This window comes from Canis lupus, chromosome 5, assembly GCF_003254725.2.
Source record: "Canis lupus dingo isolate Sandy chromosome 5, ASM325472v2, whole genome shotgun sequence".
Taxonomy (NCBI): Eukaryota; Metazoa; Chordata; class Mammalia; order Carnivora; family Canidae; genus Canis; species Canis lupus.
In genome coordinates this window covers 81,340,971-81,358,020 of record NC_064247.1, presented here as the reverse complement: position 1 = coordinate 81,358,020, position 17,050 = coordinate 81,340,971, and the positions used below count along the sequence as shown (strand labels likewise).

Sequence of the window (17,050 nt, the reverse complement as noted above, 5' to 3'; positions counted from 1 at the left end):
GCTACAGTATTTAAAACGCTGTAGTACTGGCATAAAAACAAACCAATGAAATAGAATTGAAAGCCCCCAAATGAACTCTTATGTATATGGTCAATTCATTTTCTGTAGGGGGCCAAGACTATTCAGTAGGGGAAAAGGACAGTCCTTTTCAACAAATAGTGCTGGGGAATTGGATATCTACATGCAAAATAATGTAGTTGGACTCTTACCTTACATCATAAACAAAAATAAACTAAAAATAGGGGATCCCTGAGTGGCTCGGCGGTTTAGCACCTGCCTTCGGCTCAGGTCGTGATCCTGGAGTCCCGGGATAGAGTCCCGCATTGGCCTCCCTGCATGGAGCCTGCTTCTCCCTCTGCCTGTGTCTCTGTCTATGTCTCTGCCTCTCTCTCTGTCTCTCATCAATAAAGAAATAAAATCTTTTTAAAAAAATAAAAAATAAACTAAAAATAGATTAAGGTCCTAAATTTAAGACCTAAGAGTATAAAACTCTTAGAAGAAAGCATCAAGGAAATTCTTCTTGACTTTGGATTTGGAAATGGGTTTCTCAAGTATGATACCAAAAGTACAGGCAACAAAAGACAAAATAGATAAATTGGATTCCATAAAAATTAAAAGCTTTTGTGCACAATACCAAGAAAGTGAAAAAACCTATAGAATGAGAGAGAATATTTGCAAATCATTTATTTGTAAGAGATTAATAGTTCAGATTATATAAAGAACTCTCAACTCAAAAGCAAAACAGATACACATGTACACCCAAATGTACCCCCAAAGAATGCTGATTTTTTTTTTTTTTTTTTTAGAATGCTGAATTTCTTTTTGCTTACTAAGCAGTCACTTAACTTGGTTAGAGTCAACCTGCAGAACCTTTCTCTTTCTGGTTGGTGGCAGTTTATAATCTCATTTCAGTTATGTTAACCTTACACTTCTTGGGATTTAACCTATTCGTGGATGGTTGCCAGGTCAACCAAAGGATCCGGCAAAGCTTACATGTATATTTTGGAGCTTCCCTTCTCTGGCCGTCTCCTTTCTTAGATTTCCCTCTTACTCTCCAGAGGCTGTGGTTGTCCTATATTTTCTCCTTAATTCTTCAGACCCTTCAGACCGTAGATTTTCTATAGGAGTTTAAGCATGGTCTGTGGCCTTCTCAGGTAAAAAGCCTTAATGAGAAACACATTTTTCCTTACTCGCTTCATAAATGTGTCAGTTTGCTTCCAGTAAGTGCTTTCTTTGGTTACCCTCCATGCTTTCAAGTCACTCTTTATGTTTCTTCCAGTTTGTAATTGTTATCTGCATGATAATAGGTCAGACAGGTGCTACTCTGCCATCAGATTGGGTAGGTGGAGTCTCCCTAAGTGCCAGGCTCTGTTTCTTTTATTTTCCTTCTTTTTTGTGGTTACTGTTTTTACCTCCAACACTTTCTTCAGCAATAATGAAGAATACCAGAGAAAGTCAAATAGCTCAGCCTGTTAAGTCAGTTGAAATTTTAAGTTGGTAACATACATAATAGGGTTTTGAGATTTTTCTTTTCTGCTAAAACAAACTGTCTCTGATTTTAAGAGCTTATTAGAGGAGCTTTCTGTAACCAGTCTTTTAAGTCTGGTCTGGATAGTTAATGTTGCATGGAGTACAGAATCAGCATTCATTTTGGTTTTTCACAGCATTCTACAAAGAAGGCTTTGCAAAATTGTTATTGTTCTAGCTATTTATACAAAAAAACAACCAAATCCTCATCTCTTTGTAACATATCCCAACATTCTATAATTCATAAACTAAAATTTGGAAGATTGTTCACTTATTACTTTTTCTTATTATCTTTTTGAAATAACATTTTATGTATCAATAATATATGTTATAGATATAATAGACTTACCATTGTAAGCTTATTGTAAGTACATGAATAATAAGTTGTATTTTTCCATTTTTTCTTCCTCCTTAGCTCCTGGGCTATAGTGAAAAGCCGATAAATCTACAGATGTTTATTGGAACAGCAGATGATCGATATTTACGACCTCACGCATTTTACCAGGTCCATCGAATCACTGGGAAGACTGTTGCTACTGCAAGTCAAGAGATAATAATTGCCAGCACAAAAGTTCTGGAAATTCCCCTTCTTCCTGAAAACAATATGTCAGCCAGGTATCTTGAAAAATACCTTCAAATGGATAGTTCTTTTTTTTTTTTTCTATAAAGCAACTTTCAGAAAAAATATATTTTTTTAATTCTTTTTTAGTACAGAAATGAAATATTCATTGTTCTAAATTAACTAATACTATGTAAGTAATCATAGTATATTTGCTAATAAGGTTAGGAGGAAATTTCCAGAAAAGAAATTCAATTTACCAAAAGTTTATGAACCATGTAATACCAGCCAAGCATTATGTTAAATGATAGAGAAAAATATATATGGACTTCTTGTAGTTGCTTGCAGTCTAGTAGAATAGACAATAAAGTAATAATTGCAGTACAATTATTATAATGTTAAATTTCCTTAAAGGACACTTTGACTCTATCTTCAGGTATACTGTTTGACTCGTTTCCAAACAAAATGAGGTGGCTAGCTTCGGAATGAGAATCCTTTAGAGTTTTGTTCAAGTTAGGATTATATGCAGGATATTATATGTTAGATTTTATGTTAGAAAATGCAGTTGCTTAAACATTAGATGCTTCGTTTGTTATTCCATAAAAAAAGGTACAGAGATAGGCATTTTAGGGCTAACACAACGGCTTCATAAGTCATTGGGGGGCCCCCTCTCTGTCTTTTCTTCCCTGCTATTTTAACACGCAACTTCTAGCCCCAAGATACAGGAACTCTAGCCATCACAACTGTAGTCCCAAAAGGAATAAGGAAGAAGGGATAAGAGGAAGGGTAAATGAAAACTTCCATCTGAGTTAGCCTCTTTATTTTTTAAGTAAGTTTGTGCCCTGTGTGGGGCTTAAAATCACAACCCTGAGGTCAAGTGTTGCATGCTCTACCATCTGAGCCAGCCAGGTACTCCCGAGTTAGCCACTTTATTTTTTTTTAAAGCTTGATTGATTGATTGATTTATGATAGACACAGAGAGAGAGAGAGAGAGGGAGAAGCAGGCGAGAGAGAGAGAGAGAGAGAGAGAGGCAGAGACACAGGCAGAGAGAGAAGCAGGCTCCATGCCAGGAGCCCGATGTGGGACTCGATCCCGGGACTCCAGGATCGCGCCCTGGGCCAAAGGCAGGCGCCAAACCGCTGAGCCACCCAGGGATCCCCGAGTTAGCCACTTTAAAGAGCTTGTTACAGAAACCTATGCAACACATCTCATTATTCATCCTTGTATATATACAAGAAACATCTGGGATTTTTGTTTTGTTTTGTTTTTACCTGAGTATATTACTACCTCTAACAACATAGGGACCTATTACCAAGAAAAAAAGAGGAAAAAGAAATTTATTTTTTTATTTTTATTATTTTTTTAAGATTTTATTTATTTATTCATCACAGAGAGAGAGAGAGGCAGAGACACAGGCAGAGGGAGAAGCAGGCTCCATGCAGGCCTGACATGGGACTCGATCTCGGGTCTCCAGGATCACAACGCATGCTGAAGGCGGCGCTAAACCGCTGAACCACCAGGGCTGCCCGGAAAAGGAAATTTAATTTTAATTTGTCACAACTAGGTGTTTGAAACTTACAGTCAGGTTTGTCACGATTGTTTCAAACTACGTTATGGACCTTTCTTAAAATGGCAGTAACATCTGTCCCAGGCTATTATTGTAATAACAGTTATATAAAATAAGATTTTGGTCTCTAGCTCTCTTCCTTTAAATTCATATTTAAATAACTTTTTGAGTGAACCGAATATACCCTTGAAGGCATAGCAATTTGTGATATAATTCTATCATTATAAAATAAGAATTGCCTTAAGAAATAACTTATCTTGGGGTGCCTGGGTGGCTCATTCAGTTTAGTGTCCAGTTCTTGATTTCAGCTTTGGTCATGGGATCGAGCCCCACATTGGACTCCACACACAGTGCAGAATTTGCTTGTCCTTTTTCCTCTGCGCCTCTCCATGTACACATGCTTTCTCTAAAATTAATAAAATCTTTTTAAAAAGGGGACGAGGAAAAGAAAGAATTTATGTGTTTACCTACTTCTTTTTTCTTATTACCTACTTCTTACCAGAAAAGACAAGTTAATATAAATTGAGATAAAACCTTATTTTTATCTACTTTGTTCACATAGACAGTACGCAAGAACCCAACTCAGTTCTCTGCCTCCAGACATCCTATTTGACACATTTTCAAATAAGGTGAGGTGGTCAATGAGAACTGAATGAGAATGCATGCATGTAGACTTCTTCCCTTTTATTCTGGAATATTACTTTTTCATTTGGCATCAAAAGCGTATGACTAAACAGTTGCAGTAGCTGCCAGGGTGAATTTAAAACAGTTTTGAATAGAGAATCTAGAAATGGCCCCTCAACTCTATGGTCAACTAATAAATTCGACAAAGCAGGAAAGACTATCCACTGGAAAAAAAGACAGTCTCTTCAATAAATGGTGCTGGGAAAATTGAACAGCCACATGCAAAAGAATGAAACTAGACCATTCTCTTACACCATACACAAAGATAAACTCAAAATGGATGAAAGATCTAAATGTGAGACAAGAATCCATCAAACTCCTAGAGGAGAACACAGGCAACACCCTTTTTGAACTCAGCCACAGTAACTTCTTGCAAGATACATCTATGAAGGCAAGGGAAACAAAAGCAAAAATGAATTATGGGACTTAATCAGGATAAAAAGCTTCTGCCCAGCAAAAGAAACAGTCAACAAAACTCAAAGACAACCTACAGAATGGGAGAAGATATTTGCAAATGACGTATCAGATAAAGGGCCTAGTACTCAAGATCTATAAAGAATTTATTAAACTCAACAGCAAAGAAAGAAACAATCCAATCATGAAATGGGCAAAAGACATGAACAGAAATCTCACAGAGGAAGACATAGACATGGCCAACAAGCACATGGGAAAATGCTCCTCATCACTAGCCATCAGGGAAATACAAATCAAAACCACAATGAGATACCAGCTCACACCAGTGAGAATGGGGAAAATTAACAGGACAGTAAACAACAAATGTTGGAGAGGATGTGGAGAGAGGGGAACCCTCTTGCACTGTTGGTGGGAATGTGAACTGGTGCAGCCACTCTGGAAAACTGTGTGGAGATTCCTCAAAGAGTTAAAAATAGAGCTGCCCTACGACCCAGCAATTGCACTGCTGGGGATTTACCCCAAAGATACAGATGCAGTGAAATGCCAGGACATCTGCACCCCAATGTTTATAGCAGCAACGTTCCCAATAGCCAAACTGTGGAAGGAGCCTCGGTGTCCATCAACAGATGAATGGATAAAGAAGCTGTGGTCTATGTATACAATGGAATATTCCTCAGCCATTAGAAATGACAAACACCCACCATTTGCTTCGATGTGGATGGAACTGGCAGGTATTATGCTGAGTGAAATAAGTCAATCGGAGAAGTACAAACATTATATAGTCTCATTCATTTGGGGAATATAAAAAATAGTGAAAGGGAATAAAGGGGAAAGGAGTGAAAATATCAGTGAGGATGACAGAACATGAGAGACTCCTAACTCTGGGAAACAAACAAGGGGTAGTGGAAAGCGAGGTGGGTGGGGGGACGGGGGGACTGGGTGACAGGCACTGAGGGGGGCACTTGACAGGATGAGCACCTGGGTATGCTATATGTTGGGAAATTGAACTCCAATAAAAAAATAAGAAAGAAACAACAGGTGTCTAATAAAAAGTATCTTGAATCTAAAAATAAAAATAAAACAGTTTTGAACCATCTTTTTTTAAGAACTCATAAAACTGATCCCTACAAGATAGTTTACAGGCCATGTTACCACATTCATTCTTCTGGATATTACAGGCACTAGACTTGAATCTAGTTAAATAGAAAGTTACCAGAAGCTTCTTATGCCTTTTAACTTTGAAGGATTAAGAAATATATGAATAACTTTACACCAAAAACAAAAAGAAAAAAAAAGAAATATATGAATAACTTCATAATCTGAAAAAACAGTATTAAAGTACTGTCTCTTAGGTTAGTCACATATACATACCCACAGAAACTTTTCAAGTTAAAGGGGAAAAGCTGGGGCAGCCCAGGTGGCTCAGTGGTTTAGCACCTGCCTTTGGCCCAGGGTGTGATCCTGGAGTCCTGGAATTGAGTCCCTTGTCAGGCTCCCTTCATGGAGCCTGCTTCTCCCTCTGCCTGTGTCTGCCTCTCTCTCTCTGTGTGTCTCTCATGAATAAATAAATAAAATCTTAAAAATAAATAAATAAAGGGGAAAAGCCGGTATTTCCTGATAACATGATAGATTTTGCTTTACCCAACAAGGAGAGACCTATAAAAACTTTATCACATTTATTTTTTTGCCTTGGCTTCCAGAAGTTCACAGTCAAGTTCAGTTATAGTAATTCTAGTAATTTGTATAACCCTAGATTTGGAATACATTTGCTGTTCCTTCTATTTAAATTTTTTTCTATTTTTCCTTGACCTTATTTGTATTTATATTGTAAAATCCCTCATCCTTTCTAAAAATAATGTATAAATCAATAAATTAAAGAAGAAAGTGTGGGTACCTGGGTGATTGAGTCGGCTGAGCATTTGCCTTGGGCTTGGGTCATGATCCCAAGGCCCTGGGATGGAGTCCCACCCATATCAGCCTCCCTGCTTAGCAGGGTGTCTGCTTCTCCTTCTGCCCTTCCCCCCTGCTCATGATCTCTTTCTCAAATAAAATTTAAAAAAAAATTAAAAGAGTATAGAAGTTTCTAAAATTTTCAAGAAATTGGGAAAGCTTCACATATCAAATAAGTAGCTAGGAGGGGTGCCTTGGTGACTCAGTTGGTTAAGCATCTAACTCTTGATTTTCGCTCAGTTCATGTTCTTGGTTGAGATTGAGGCCTGCGTCAGGCTCCATGCTCAGTGGGGTGTCTGCTTGAGATTCTCTTTCTCTCTTTCTCTCTGTCAAATAAATAAATCTTAAAAACAAAATAAAACAGAAGAACCAACTTGGAAGCTACCCAAACCTAAGGAAACTCTTCCATGTATCTTAGATAATAGAGTAGCTAATGATGAATGAGCCTTTTTTATGTAACAACTAATTATAAGGATAAGCTACAGTTACTGAATGTAGTGTAGTGTCACATAATGGTAGATAAAAAATTTATGAATGATAGATAAGACCATTGTTCAAAGTAATTTATGCATAAGTGAGTTATAGGTATGTATTCAATGACTCTAAAAGCAGTAAGATGGGAGAAGGTTGGTAGATAGTCCTCTTTGTTTTGCCTATTGTCTCACAGTCATGGTCATGTCAATACTATCTTGGATGTATAAGACCCTTTATTTAAGACCATTATACTAACCCATTGCTGTAAGCCACCCTACAAGGTACTTTAAATATAGGATGCCAGTATTCATTGCCTTATCCTATTTGTAACTCCTTGTTTTTAAAACTAGATGCATATGGATATGGCAGCTTTGTACTCTGATCTAAAATATAGTTATACTTGGGAGGTGCCTCGGTAGCTCAGATAGTTAAGCCTCCAACTTTTGATTTCTGCTCAGGTGATCTCAGGGTGGGGAGATCAAACCCCATGTCAGGCTACACCCTAAGCAGAGTCTTCTCTTATCAGTCTCCCTCTACACCCTCTCCCTGCTTGTGCTGCTCTCTCTCAAAAGAAAAAAAGAAAAAACTTAATAAAAACCCTGATATAAATAAAATATAGTCATACTTTTAAACAGAATTAATAGTTTTTATTTCTCTGTATATTTCTTACCCAAAGTTTTAAGATTGTCATTTTTCATATTCTTATTCCAAACTTCCGAACCTTCTTCTAGATACTTAGGTCTCTGATAAACTACCTTCCCAGGGGTCATGAGTGGCTCAGTCAGTAGAGCATGTGACTCTTGATCTCTTGATTCCAGGGTTCTGAGTTTGAGCCCCGTGATGAGGATAGAGTTTACAATGAATGAATGAACAAAAAAATAAAACTTCCCTCAAAACTCAATACAATGGATGATCTCTGGTATTTCCCCTTAAAGACTCACGTTGGCATATTAACATGAATAATCACTACCTGATATAATTTGATCAGTACTGCTTTGATCTAAAGTACAAGGTTTGGGTGCCTGGGTGGCTCAGTAGTTGAACCTCTGCCTTTGGCTCAGCTAGTGATCCCAGGGCCTGGGATCGAGTTCCGCATCAGGCTACTCACAGGGAGCCTGCTTCTCCCTCTGCCTATTTCTCTGCTTCTCTCTGTGTGTCTCATGAATAAATAAATAAAACCTTTAAGAAGAAATAAAATGCAGATGTTTAATATTAAATATAATTATTATCCATAAATGGCAAATACTTACTTTCAAAAGTGTTTCCTTTTTTTTGGAAATTTCTTCTCCTTTGTCTTTCTGAAAATGAAAATATTCATCCTTTTGGAATTCTTTCTTGTGCTTTACTGGTTTTTACCTTGATTACCTAGTTCTATAACACATACTGTCCTCATAGCAACTGGTGCAGCCTCCAGGCAGTGAACACTAGAGTTGGGACTGTTGGTAGATAAAGCAAAAGAATGAAAAGGAATACCATAAGAGAGAGTAAACTTTAACTAGAATGTTGATTATTGGGATGCTTGCGTGGCTCAGCGGTTGAGGGTCTGCCTTTGGCTCAGGGCATGATCCTGGAGTCCAGGGATCAAGTCCCACATTGGGCCTCTGTGTAGAGTCTGCTTCTCCCTGTGCCTGTGTCTCTGCCTCTCTCTCTTTGCGTCTCTTATGAATAAATAAAATCTTAAAAAAAAATGTTGTTTATTAGTTATCCTTTTTCATTCTTTCAAAATGTGACTACAAACATATATTGTAGATATGTCGTTTCTTACCCTGTGTGTGTCAAGCAGCCAGCCATACACAAGTCATAAATTTGGAAGATAATGAAATATTAGATCTTAAATGTCAAAAGTTTAGTTTTTTTTTTAAGATTTTATTTATTCATGAGAGAGAGACACACACACACAGAGGCAGAGACACAGGCAGAGGGAGGAGAAGCAGGCTCTGTGCAGGGAACCTGATGTGGGACTCGATCCCGGACTCCAGGATCATGCCCTGAGCCCAAGGAAGCCACCAAACTGCTGAGCCACCCAGGGATCCCCTCAAAACTTTAATCTTATATGTGCATACTTTAGAAATGAAAGAATCTTAGTCTGATGGATTGTTTTGACTAGCTAACGTCTCCAGAAAAGTCTAAATATCCTATTAAGTGACTGATTTGTAGTCCTACAAATGAATCTTTTCTGCCCTGGTTACTTATATAAAATTAAACGGTCTTTTAAAAAAAAACAAAAACGGTCTTTTTAGTGGTGCCTGGGTGGCTCGGTCAATTAAGTGTCTGTCTTCTGCTCAGGTCATGATCCCAGGGTCCTGAGATTGAGCCCCATATTGGGCTCCCTGCTCAGCAGGGAGTCTGCTTTTCCCTTTCCCTTTGCCTTTGTACCTGTCCCCCCTACCTGGTGCTCTTGCGCTCCTTTTCTCTCAAATAAATAAGTAAAAATTAAAAAAAACAAACAGCCTTTTTACTTTGTATTTCACTTAACCTAGTTCTGTAAAGCAAGCCACTCTAATATCTAATGGCCCAACATAATAACTGTTCTGGGCACCAGGGTGGCTGAGTCAGTTAAGTGTCTGCCTTCAGCTTTGGCCATAATCCTGAGGTCCTAGAATTGAGCCCCACATCGGGCTTCTTGTTTGGCGGGGAGCTTGTTTCTCCCTCTGCCTGCTGCTCCTTCTGCTTGTACTCTCTCTCTTTCTGTCAAATAAATAAAGTCTTTTAAAAATAAATAAATGAGGTTTACTTTATTAAAAAAAAAACCCACAAAGTAATAACTGTTCAATGTTTTCCTGATTCTTACGGTTGGCTGGACTCAGTTGGTCCATTCATGTGGTGTCGGCTAGGATTACTCCTGCTCCCGAATCCAGCTTGCTAGTTGGGACTTCATGGTGGCTCAGGGCTCCAAGAGAGCAAAAGTGGAAGTTGTGAGGCTTAAGTGTTGGCCTCATAATTTACACTGCATCAGTTAGTTAGTTACATTGTTTGTCAAAGCAAATCATAAGGCCAGCTTTCAAGGAGAAGGTACATAGGTACTCCACCTCTTAATAAGAGAAGCAATATTCAGGTACAGGAATGAGGAAGAATTATTAACAGCCATCTTTTTGGACAGTCTACCACACTTACTATTAAACATTTGTCATTCAAAACACTTATAATCTAAAAAAAACAAAACAAAAACAAAAAAACTTTTAATCTCAAAATAGGAGAAAATGCAATCATGTCTTTTTTTTTTTTTTCTTAAGTGGTCTCCATGCCCAACACAGGGCTTAAACTCATGACCCAGAGTGTAAGACCTGAGCTAAGATCAAGAGTTGGATGCTTAACCAGCTGAGCCACCCAGACCCCATACATCTTTCTTTTTTGACCTGATTTTAGGTAGTGATAGTTCTTCTATGCCAAGTTGACCTGAGTTGTTGAGGACCACTAAATATCAGTAAGCAAGCAAATAAAATTTGTGTATTTTTCTCCCTAGTATTGACTGTGCAGGTATTTTGAAACTCCGCAATTCAGATATAGAACTTCGAAAAGGAGAAACTGATATTGGCAGAAAGAATACAAGAGTACGTCTCGTGTTTCGTGTGCACATCCCACAGCCCAATGGAAAAGTCCTTTCTCTGCAGACAGCTTCGATACCTGTTGAGTGCTGTAAGTGAGCTTGTGGTGATGTTTTCAGATTTTGTTTATAATAGGCCATTTTCTGTTTTGCATATAATGTAATATTTGGATCACAAGTATAAACTGAGGCACAGAGACTAGATAGCTGATGTGATTTTCTTATATGGAAATAAGCTACGTGTTTAGGTGGGAGGAATACTGATCTTGGATTTATAAAATGGGTTCTCATGACAATTTGACCATAGGTAGCTGTGGGACTATAAACAACTTCTCTTGACCACAGTTTTCTTATCTGTAAATATCTGTAAATGAGGTAGTTGGGCTTGATGACACCTAAGGACCAACTGAAACTATAGTTCTTGGGCAGCCAGGGTAGCTCAGTGGTTTAGCCCTGCCTTCAGTCCGGGGTGTGATCCTGGAGACTTGGGATCAAGTCCCACATCGGGCTCCCTGTATGGAGCCTGCTTCTCCCTCTGCCTGTGTCTCTGCCTCTGTGTGTCTCTCATGAATAAATAAAATCTTAAAAAAAAGAAACTATAGTTCTCATATTAAGTATCCCTTGGTCACCTTTGTTTCGTTAAAATGTGAGCCTTCTTGTTAGAATATGCCTATCTCTGTAAACTGACTCCTCAGCTAAAGACTTAAAGGATTTTATTTTTTGGTTGGTTGGTTTTATCATTAATCTACTCAAAACATCAGATTGAGAAAGTGAATGCTTTTCCCCCTAATTTACAAAGGCAGGAAATGAGAACAGGCCCTAGAACCTGGTCCCTGCTCAAGTCCTGGAGAACTATGGACCTCTGGCAGGTTAGCTGTTAGGACTGAAATTTTGAGACTGCTGTTCAGATGTTTAGGGCATAGTCTTAGAAGTGTTCTAATCTCAGGGATCCCTGGGTGGCGCAGCGGTTTGGCGCCTGCCTTTGGCCCAGGGCGCGATCCTGGAGACCCGGGATCGAATCCCACATCGGGCTCCCGGTGCATGGAGCCTGCTTCTCCCTCTGCCTGTGTCTCTGCCTCTCTCTCTCTCTCTCTGTAACTATCATAAATAAATAAAAAAATTAAAAAAAAAAAATTTAAAAAAAAAAAAAAGAAGTGTTCTAATCTCATGTCTTAATTTTGTGTAGGAGGAAACAGGCACAAGTATCTGACGTACTCATTCAATCTTATTTGCTTCTTGGTGACAGAGCTGTGCCTAGAACATAGGTTTTCTTAGTGCTCTTTCAGTTATATCATTTTATTTCTGTCAAACACATGTATTAATATGAGGTCAAACCTACTATATTACCTTTCTGTGCTCCTTTTGCTGTTTGTTGAATTGGACTATTACTTTATTATTTCCCACTTGACCGTGGGTATCACTGAGAAAATCCATGGTAATAGAATTAACTGTAAAAGCAGTTTTGTATTAATTTTTAATAAACAATACAGACACATGCTACAAAATTCAAAAAGAATATAGAGTGGAAAGCAAATTACCAAGTTAACTGTTTCCCCTTCTTGGAAGCAGCTGTCATTACCAATGTTTTTATTATCATGCCAGACTATTCTATGCCTACATAAACATATATGTCTCTTTTTTAGCAAAGTTAATTTAAATAATTTAAGTTCATAGAGTAATTTGAATTTTTGAGATGAAGTTATTCTAAAATTATTTTCTTTTTTCTTTTAGTTTATTAAATTAATATGTGACTGTTGAGAATATAAAAATGCAGAGTGGTACAAAGTAGTATGAAAATCTTTTCGTAATATCACTAATCTCACAGAGTCACTATTAACCTTTCTTTGGACTTTCTTTTTTTGTCTTTACATATATATGTATGTATGTGTATATATGTGTGTGTGTGTGTGTGTGTGTGTATATATATAAAATTTAGTTGAGCTTACCTGCTTTTTATGACTGCCATTTGTTGAACACATTTTTGCTGTTACTTTGAATGCTGTCATGGTGGCTAGTTTCCATCATAAATATCTAAAACTTGAATTAGTCTGCCTCTTAGGCCAGTCCGTGCTTGTTTTCATGCCCCTTCTCTGTGAGCCATTTTCTGAGATCTAGATTAGTGCTCAGTACTTTCTAAGTGGTAGTTAATCCTAAGTCCCAGACCTATCTCCTAAGAAAAGGGTCTGTTTTAACATTCTCTTTGAATGGGGCAGTGATCCCAATTCACATACATTTTGTGGCTTGGTATAAATATTTGGGACAGGGAAGAGCCATAGTGAACTGTGAATGTGTGCTTCCCAAAGGCATTCAAGTTTAAATTTCTTTAAAATATGTTCTAGCCAAACAAAACATAAGCTGACCTTCAAAGCCACCAATTTTCCACCCACGAAGTAGAACTAAAAGTAGACCTGTTTTCCAGCTGTGAAGAAGAGTGCATAATCCACACTTTGTTTTGTTTGTTTTGATCCAGAGAGAAACCTAATTAGGCATTGGGCAAGAAGAAACCCTTAGTGAACCTAAGCAATCATAAGAAGTATAATCTGTAGCTTAAAGCTCAGTTTAAAAAAAAAAGAAAAAGAAAGAAAAAAAAGAAAACCCAGAAATAGGATCTCCACAAAATATAACAACTGGAAATCAGTCAGTATGAGAGAAAGGCAAAAAAAATACATATATATGAGAGAAAGGTGACCAAGGTCACTTTATAAAAGTTGAAATTTAAAGAATGACCCTAAGGCATTAAGAAAAATTATGTTCTCATACTTTGGGAAGGAAGAGTGTAGTACACTGTAGAAACATTTACTTCCATTTTTAAAAATTCAGGATGTACTTCAGTTACTTAGCAAATTGCCCAAAATGGAATCCTGTTGTCTCACGGTGGTGATGTAGATATTTTCTTGATGAAAGAGCTAATTCGCATTTGTCCTTTAGAAACTTGTCTTCTTTTAATTGTATGAAATATAATTATATGTTTGAATTAATTTGCTTTAGATTTACCAATTTTAACAGTTGTAGGAAAGAAATGTACTGAAGATATAAGCTAAAGGGAGAAAAGTGGATGAAATTAGTATTTTGGAGTCAATATGAAGTTGCAGGCATTGATTAATTTTTCTCTTTTGGTTTCTTTACAGTTGTGAGAAAATTATTTAGAAATCACACAAGTCTAATAAATCTGTTTTGTTTTCTAAATAATAGTGGATATTGCTACCATTATCTCAAACATTTAAAGCCCAAAGTTTGCTTCTCTTTATTTTTATTGTATAGTTTGAATTTGTCATTCATGTATGGAAGATTGTAAACTAATATTTTATCTCTTCTCAACTCTTAAAAAAAAAAAACAGCTCAGCGATCTGCTCAAGAACTTCCTCATATTGAGAAGTACAGTATCAACAGTTGTTCTGTAAATGGAGGTCATGAAATGATTGTGACTGGATCTAATTTTCTTCCAGAATCCAAAATCATTTTTCTTGAAAAAGGACAAGGTAAATAAGATTTGAGTTGATTGACCTCAAAATAAGGGGCAGAGGGGATAAAATGAATTACTCAGTTGTTTCATTAACATTAATCACAAAATAGTTTTCCTAAAGCTACAGACATCATTTACACAGTTTTTTTTTTTTGTAAGCCATACATTTCTTAAATTTTTATCTAAATGTTGAATTCTCATTAAAGATGTCTCAAAACTAGACGAACCCCCCAGTATTTCTACTCCTATACATACATATATTCAAGAGAATTGCCAATATGTTACATAGAAACTTAGATATAAATACTTATAAGAACGTTAGTCATCATAGCCAAAATAGATGAACAACCCAAATAATCATCAACTGTTACATGGATAAACAAATTGGGATCTATCCATACAGTGGGATATTTAGCCATAAAAAAACAATAAGGTACTGATACATAACACATGAATGAACCTTGAGAACATGGTAAGTGAAAGGGATCAGCATGCAGTGTCCAAAATCAGCATTCTATAGAGGCAGAAAGTGTATTAGCGGTTGCCTCAAGTTGGAGGGAGGTGTCAGTGGGGAGTGACTGCTAATTGGCATGGGGTTTCTGGAATTAGTGATGGTGATTGTACAGCTCTGTGAACATACTAAAGAACTTCTCACTTGTTACTTTAAAAGGGTGAATTTTATGTATTTTTTGCATAACTATATAAATTATTATATCTTCAATTTTGGAAATGTAGAAGAATCCTGTGACTATCAGGATGTTTGATTTAGCCCTTTTGAACATATTTAAAACATTTTTCTATCAAGCTCCTGGAGGACAAAAAGTAAAAAATAAAAAAAACAGTGCTTCCCCCATTTCACACAGTGTCCTAGGACCCTGTAGGGTGTTGGAGGTGTACCAACAAAACGAAACATTTTTCCATCAATATTCCTTCTCAGTTTTTTAAGCATTTTTTTTTTTGCATTTTAAAAATTTAAATTCAGTGAATTAACATGTAATGTATTATTGATTTCAAAGGTAGAGCTCAGTGATTCATCAGTCTTATTTAACACCCAGTGCTCATTACATCACATGTTCTCAATGCCCATCACCCAGGTACTCCATCTGCCCTCCTGTCTCCCCTCCATTGAGCCTCAGTTTGTTTCCTATGATTAAAAGTCTCTTATGTTTTGTTTCCCTCTCTCACTTTCTTTGTCTTATTTTATTTTTTCCTCTCTTCCTCTGTTTTAAAATTGTGAAATACCTTTTTTATAAGAAGAAGATAACAGATATTTATATCTGTTACCCAGTTTAAGAAGTAGGACATTTATCTCTGAAGTTCCTCTTGAAACCCCTTTCCAGATGGATCCTATTCCTAAATCAGTTCATGCATTTCTTTATATAAAGTTTTATGTGTTTTCTCTGGTTTTGGACATGTTATAACATTGCATGTATTCTCCTGAAAATTGCTTTTTTCAGAGGTCAACAGTAATGTCTTAAGCTTGATCCATGTATGGCACCCCTGGGTGGCTCAGCTGTTGAGCGTCTGCCTTTGGCTCAGGGTGTGATCCTGGAGTCCTGGGATTGAGTCCCACATCGGGCTCCCTGCATGGAGCCTGCTTCTCCCTCTGCCTATGTCTCTGCCTCTCTCTCTCTGTCTCTCATGAATAAGTAAAATCTTAAAAAAAAAAAAAAAAAAAAGATTGATCCATGTAACAAAAGATCTTTCATTTTTACTTCTATGTAGTTTCACTGTATAAACATGCCACAGTTTATTAACTGTTTTCTCACTGGATATTTGGGCTGTGTCTAGTTTTTGGCACTACCAAACAATAACAGTGCTGCTATAGTTCTTATCACCTGGTGGACATAGATAAGAATGTTGTAATTCTTAAATTTTGTTAATTTGGTAGATGTAAAATGGTATCTTGGACTTTGGATTTGAATTTGCCTGGTATTTATTGAGGATATTACAGGTCATTCACATATCCTTTTTTGTGTAGTATCTTCATGTTTTTGCCCATTTTTTTTTCCATTGAGTCAGTTTTCGTTTTCTTATTGCCTTATAGGATTCTTTCTGTGTTCTGGATATCAAAGTGATTTGGGGAAGTGCCTCATTTTTTCCTATTCCCCAAGTGTGTGTCATATAATTTCACCTTCCTTTGAACATGTAGCTGAGTTCATTTCTGAAACCTTCTGGGCAGAGGTTTTGTGGGACTCTTAATTTCTGCTATAATCCTATTTATGGGTACAGGGACCATTTAAGTTTATTTCTTCTTGAGGTAATTTTCTTGATTTATGTTTTTCCAGGTAAAAAGAAAAACCCTCAGTCTGTTTCTCCTTCACTCTCACAATGTTAACCACTGTCAAAACACTTTTTACACCACATGTGTGAGTTTCCCATATATCTACCAACTCGTTGACATGAACTGGGTGTTCTTAATTAAATTCAGTTCTGACAGTAACTGGAGTTAGCATAGACCCCACATGTTAAAGGCTCAGTCCCATAATACTGCCCCCCACTTCAAATGCTAATTGAAAGTGGAGGTGCCTAGGAGTCCACAACTTCTGCCTGACTTGGCTACAAATCAGAAGTTCCCATGACCCCTATCTTGGATTTGATCATTTGATAGAGCAGAACTCAGAGAAACACTTAACTTACGTTTACTAGTTGATAATATAACAACGGATATCATAAAGGATACAGATAAACATCCAAGTGGAAGAGATACATGGAGTAAGATATATATAGTGAGGGGTATGGAGCTTCTGTGTCCTCTGTGGACTTGCCCCTGTCCCAGCTCCTTTGATGTGTTTGGTGACCCAGAAGCTACCCAAACCCTTCAGTATTTGGAATTTTTATGGAGGCTTCACCACACAGGCTTGATT

At 37.2% G+C, this 17,050-nt stretch overlaps 1 protein-coding gene across 10 annotated transcripts in view; it reads left to right on the top strand.

Annotated features, from left to right (window-relative positions):
* NFATC3 (nuclear factor of activated T cells 3) overlaps positions 1-17,050 on the top strand; it is a 139,753-nt gene that overhangs the window by 71,096 nt on the left and 51,607 nt on the right. For 9 of the 10 annotated variants that reach the window (XR_003127675.3, XR_007410512.1, XR_007410513.1 and 6 more), the window contains 3 exons: positions 1,943-2,142; positions 10,640-10,812; positions 14,059-14,199. Coding sequence is in view for 7 of the 10 variants with exons in the window: in XM_025426615.3 (XP_025282400.1) it covers positions 1,943-2,142; positions 10,640-10,812; positions 14,059-14,199 (514 nt within the window). In the remaining 3 variants the exon portion in view is untranslated. Of the gene's footprint in view, positions 1-1,942; positions 2,143-2,183; positions 5,484-10,639; positions 10,813-14,058; positions 14,200-17,050 lie in introns of those variants that run through there. The other variant, XM_049109640.1, reaches the window with a different exon arrangement.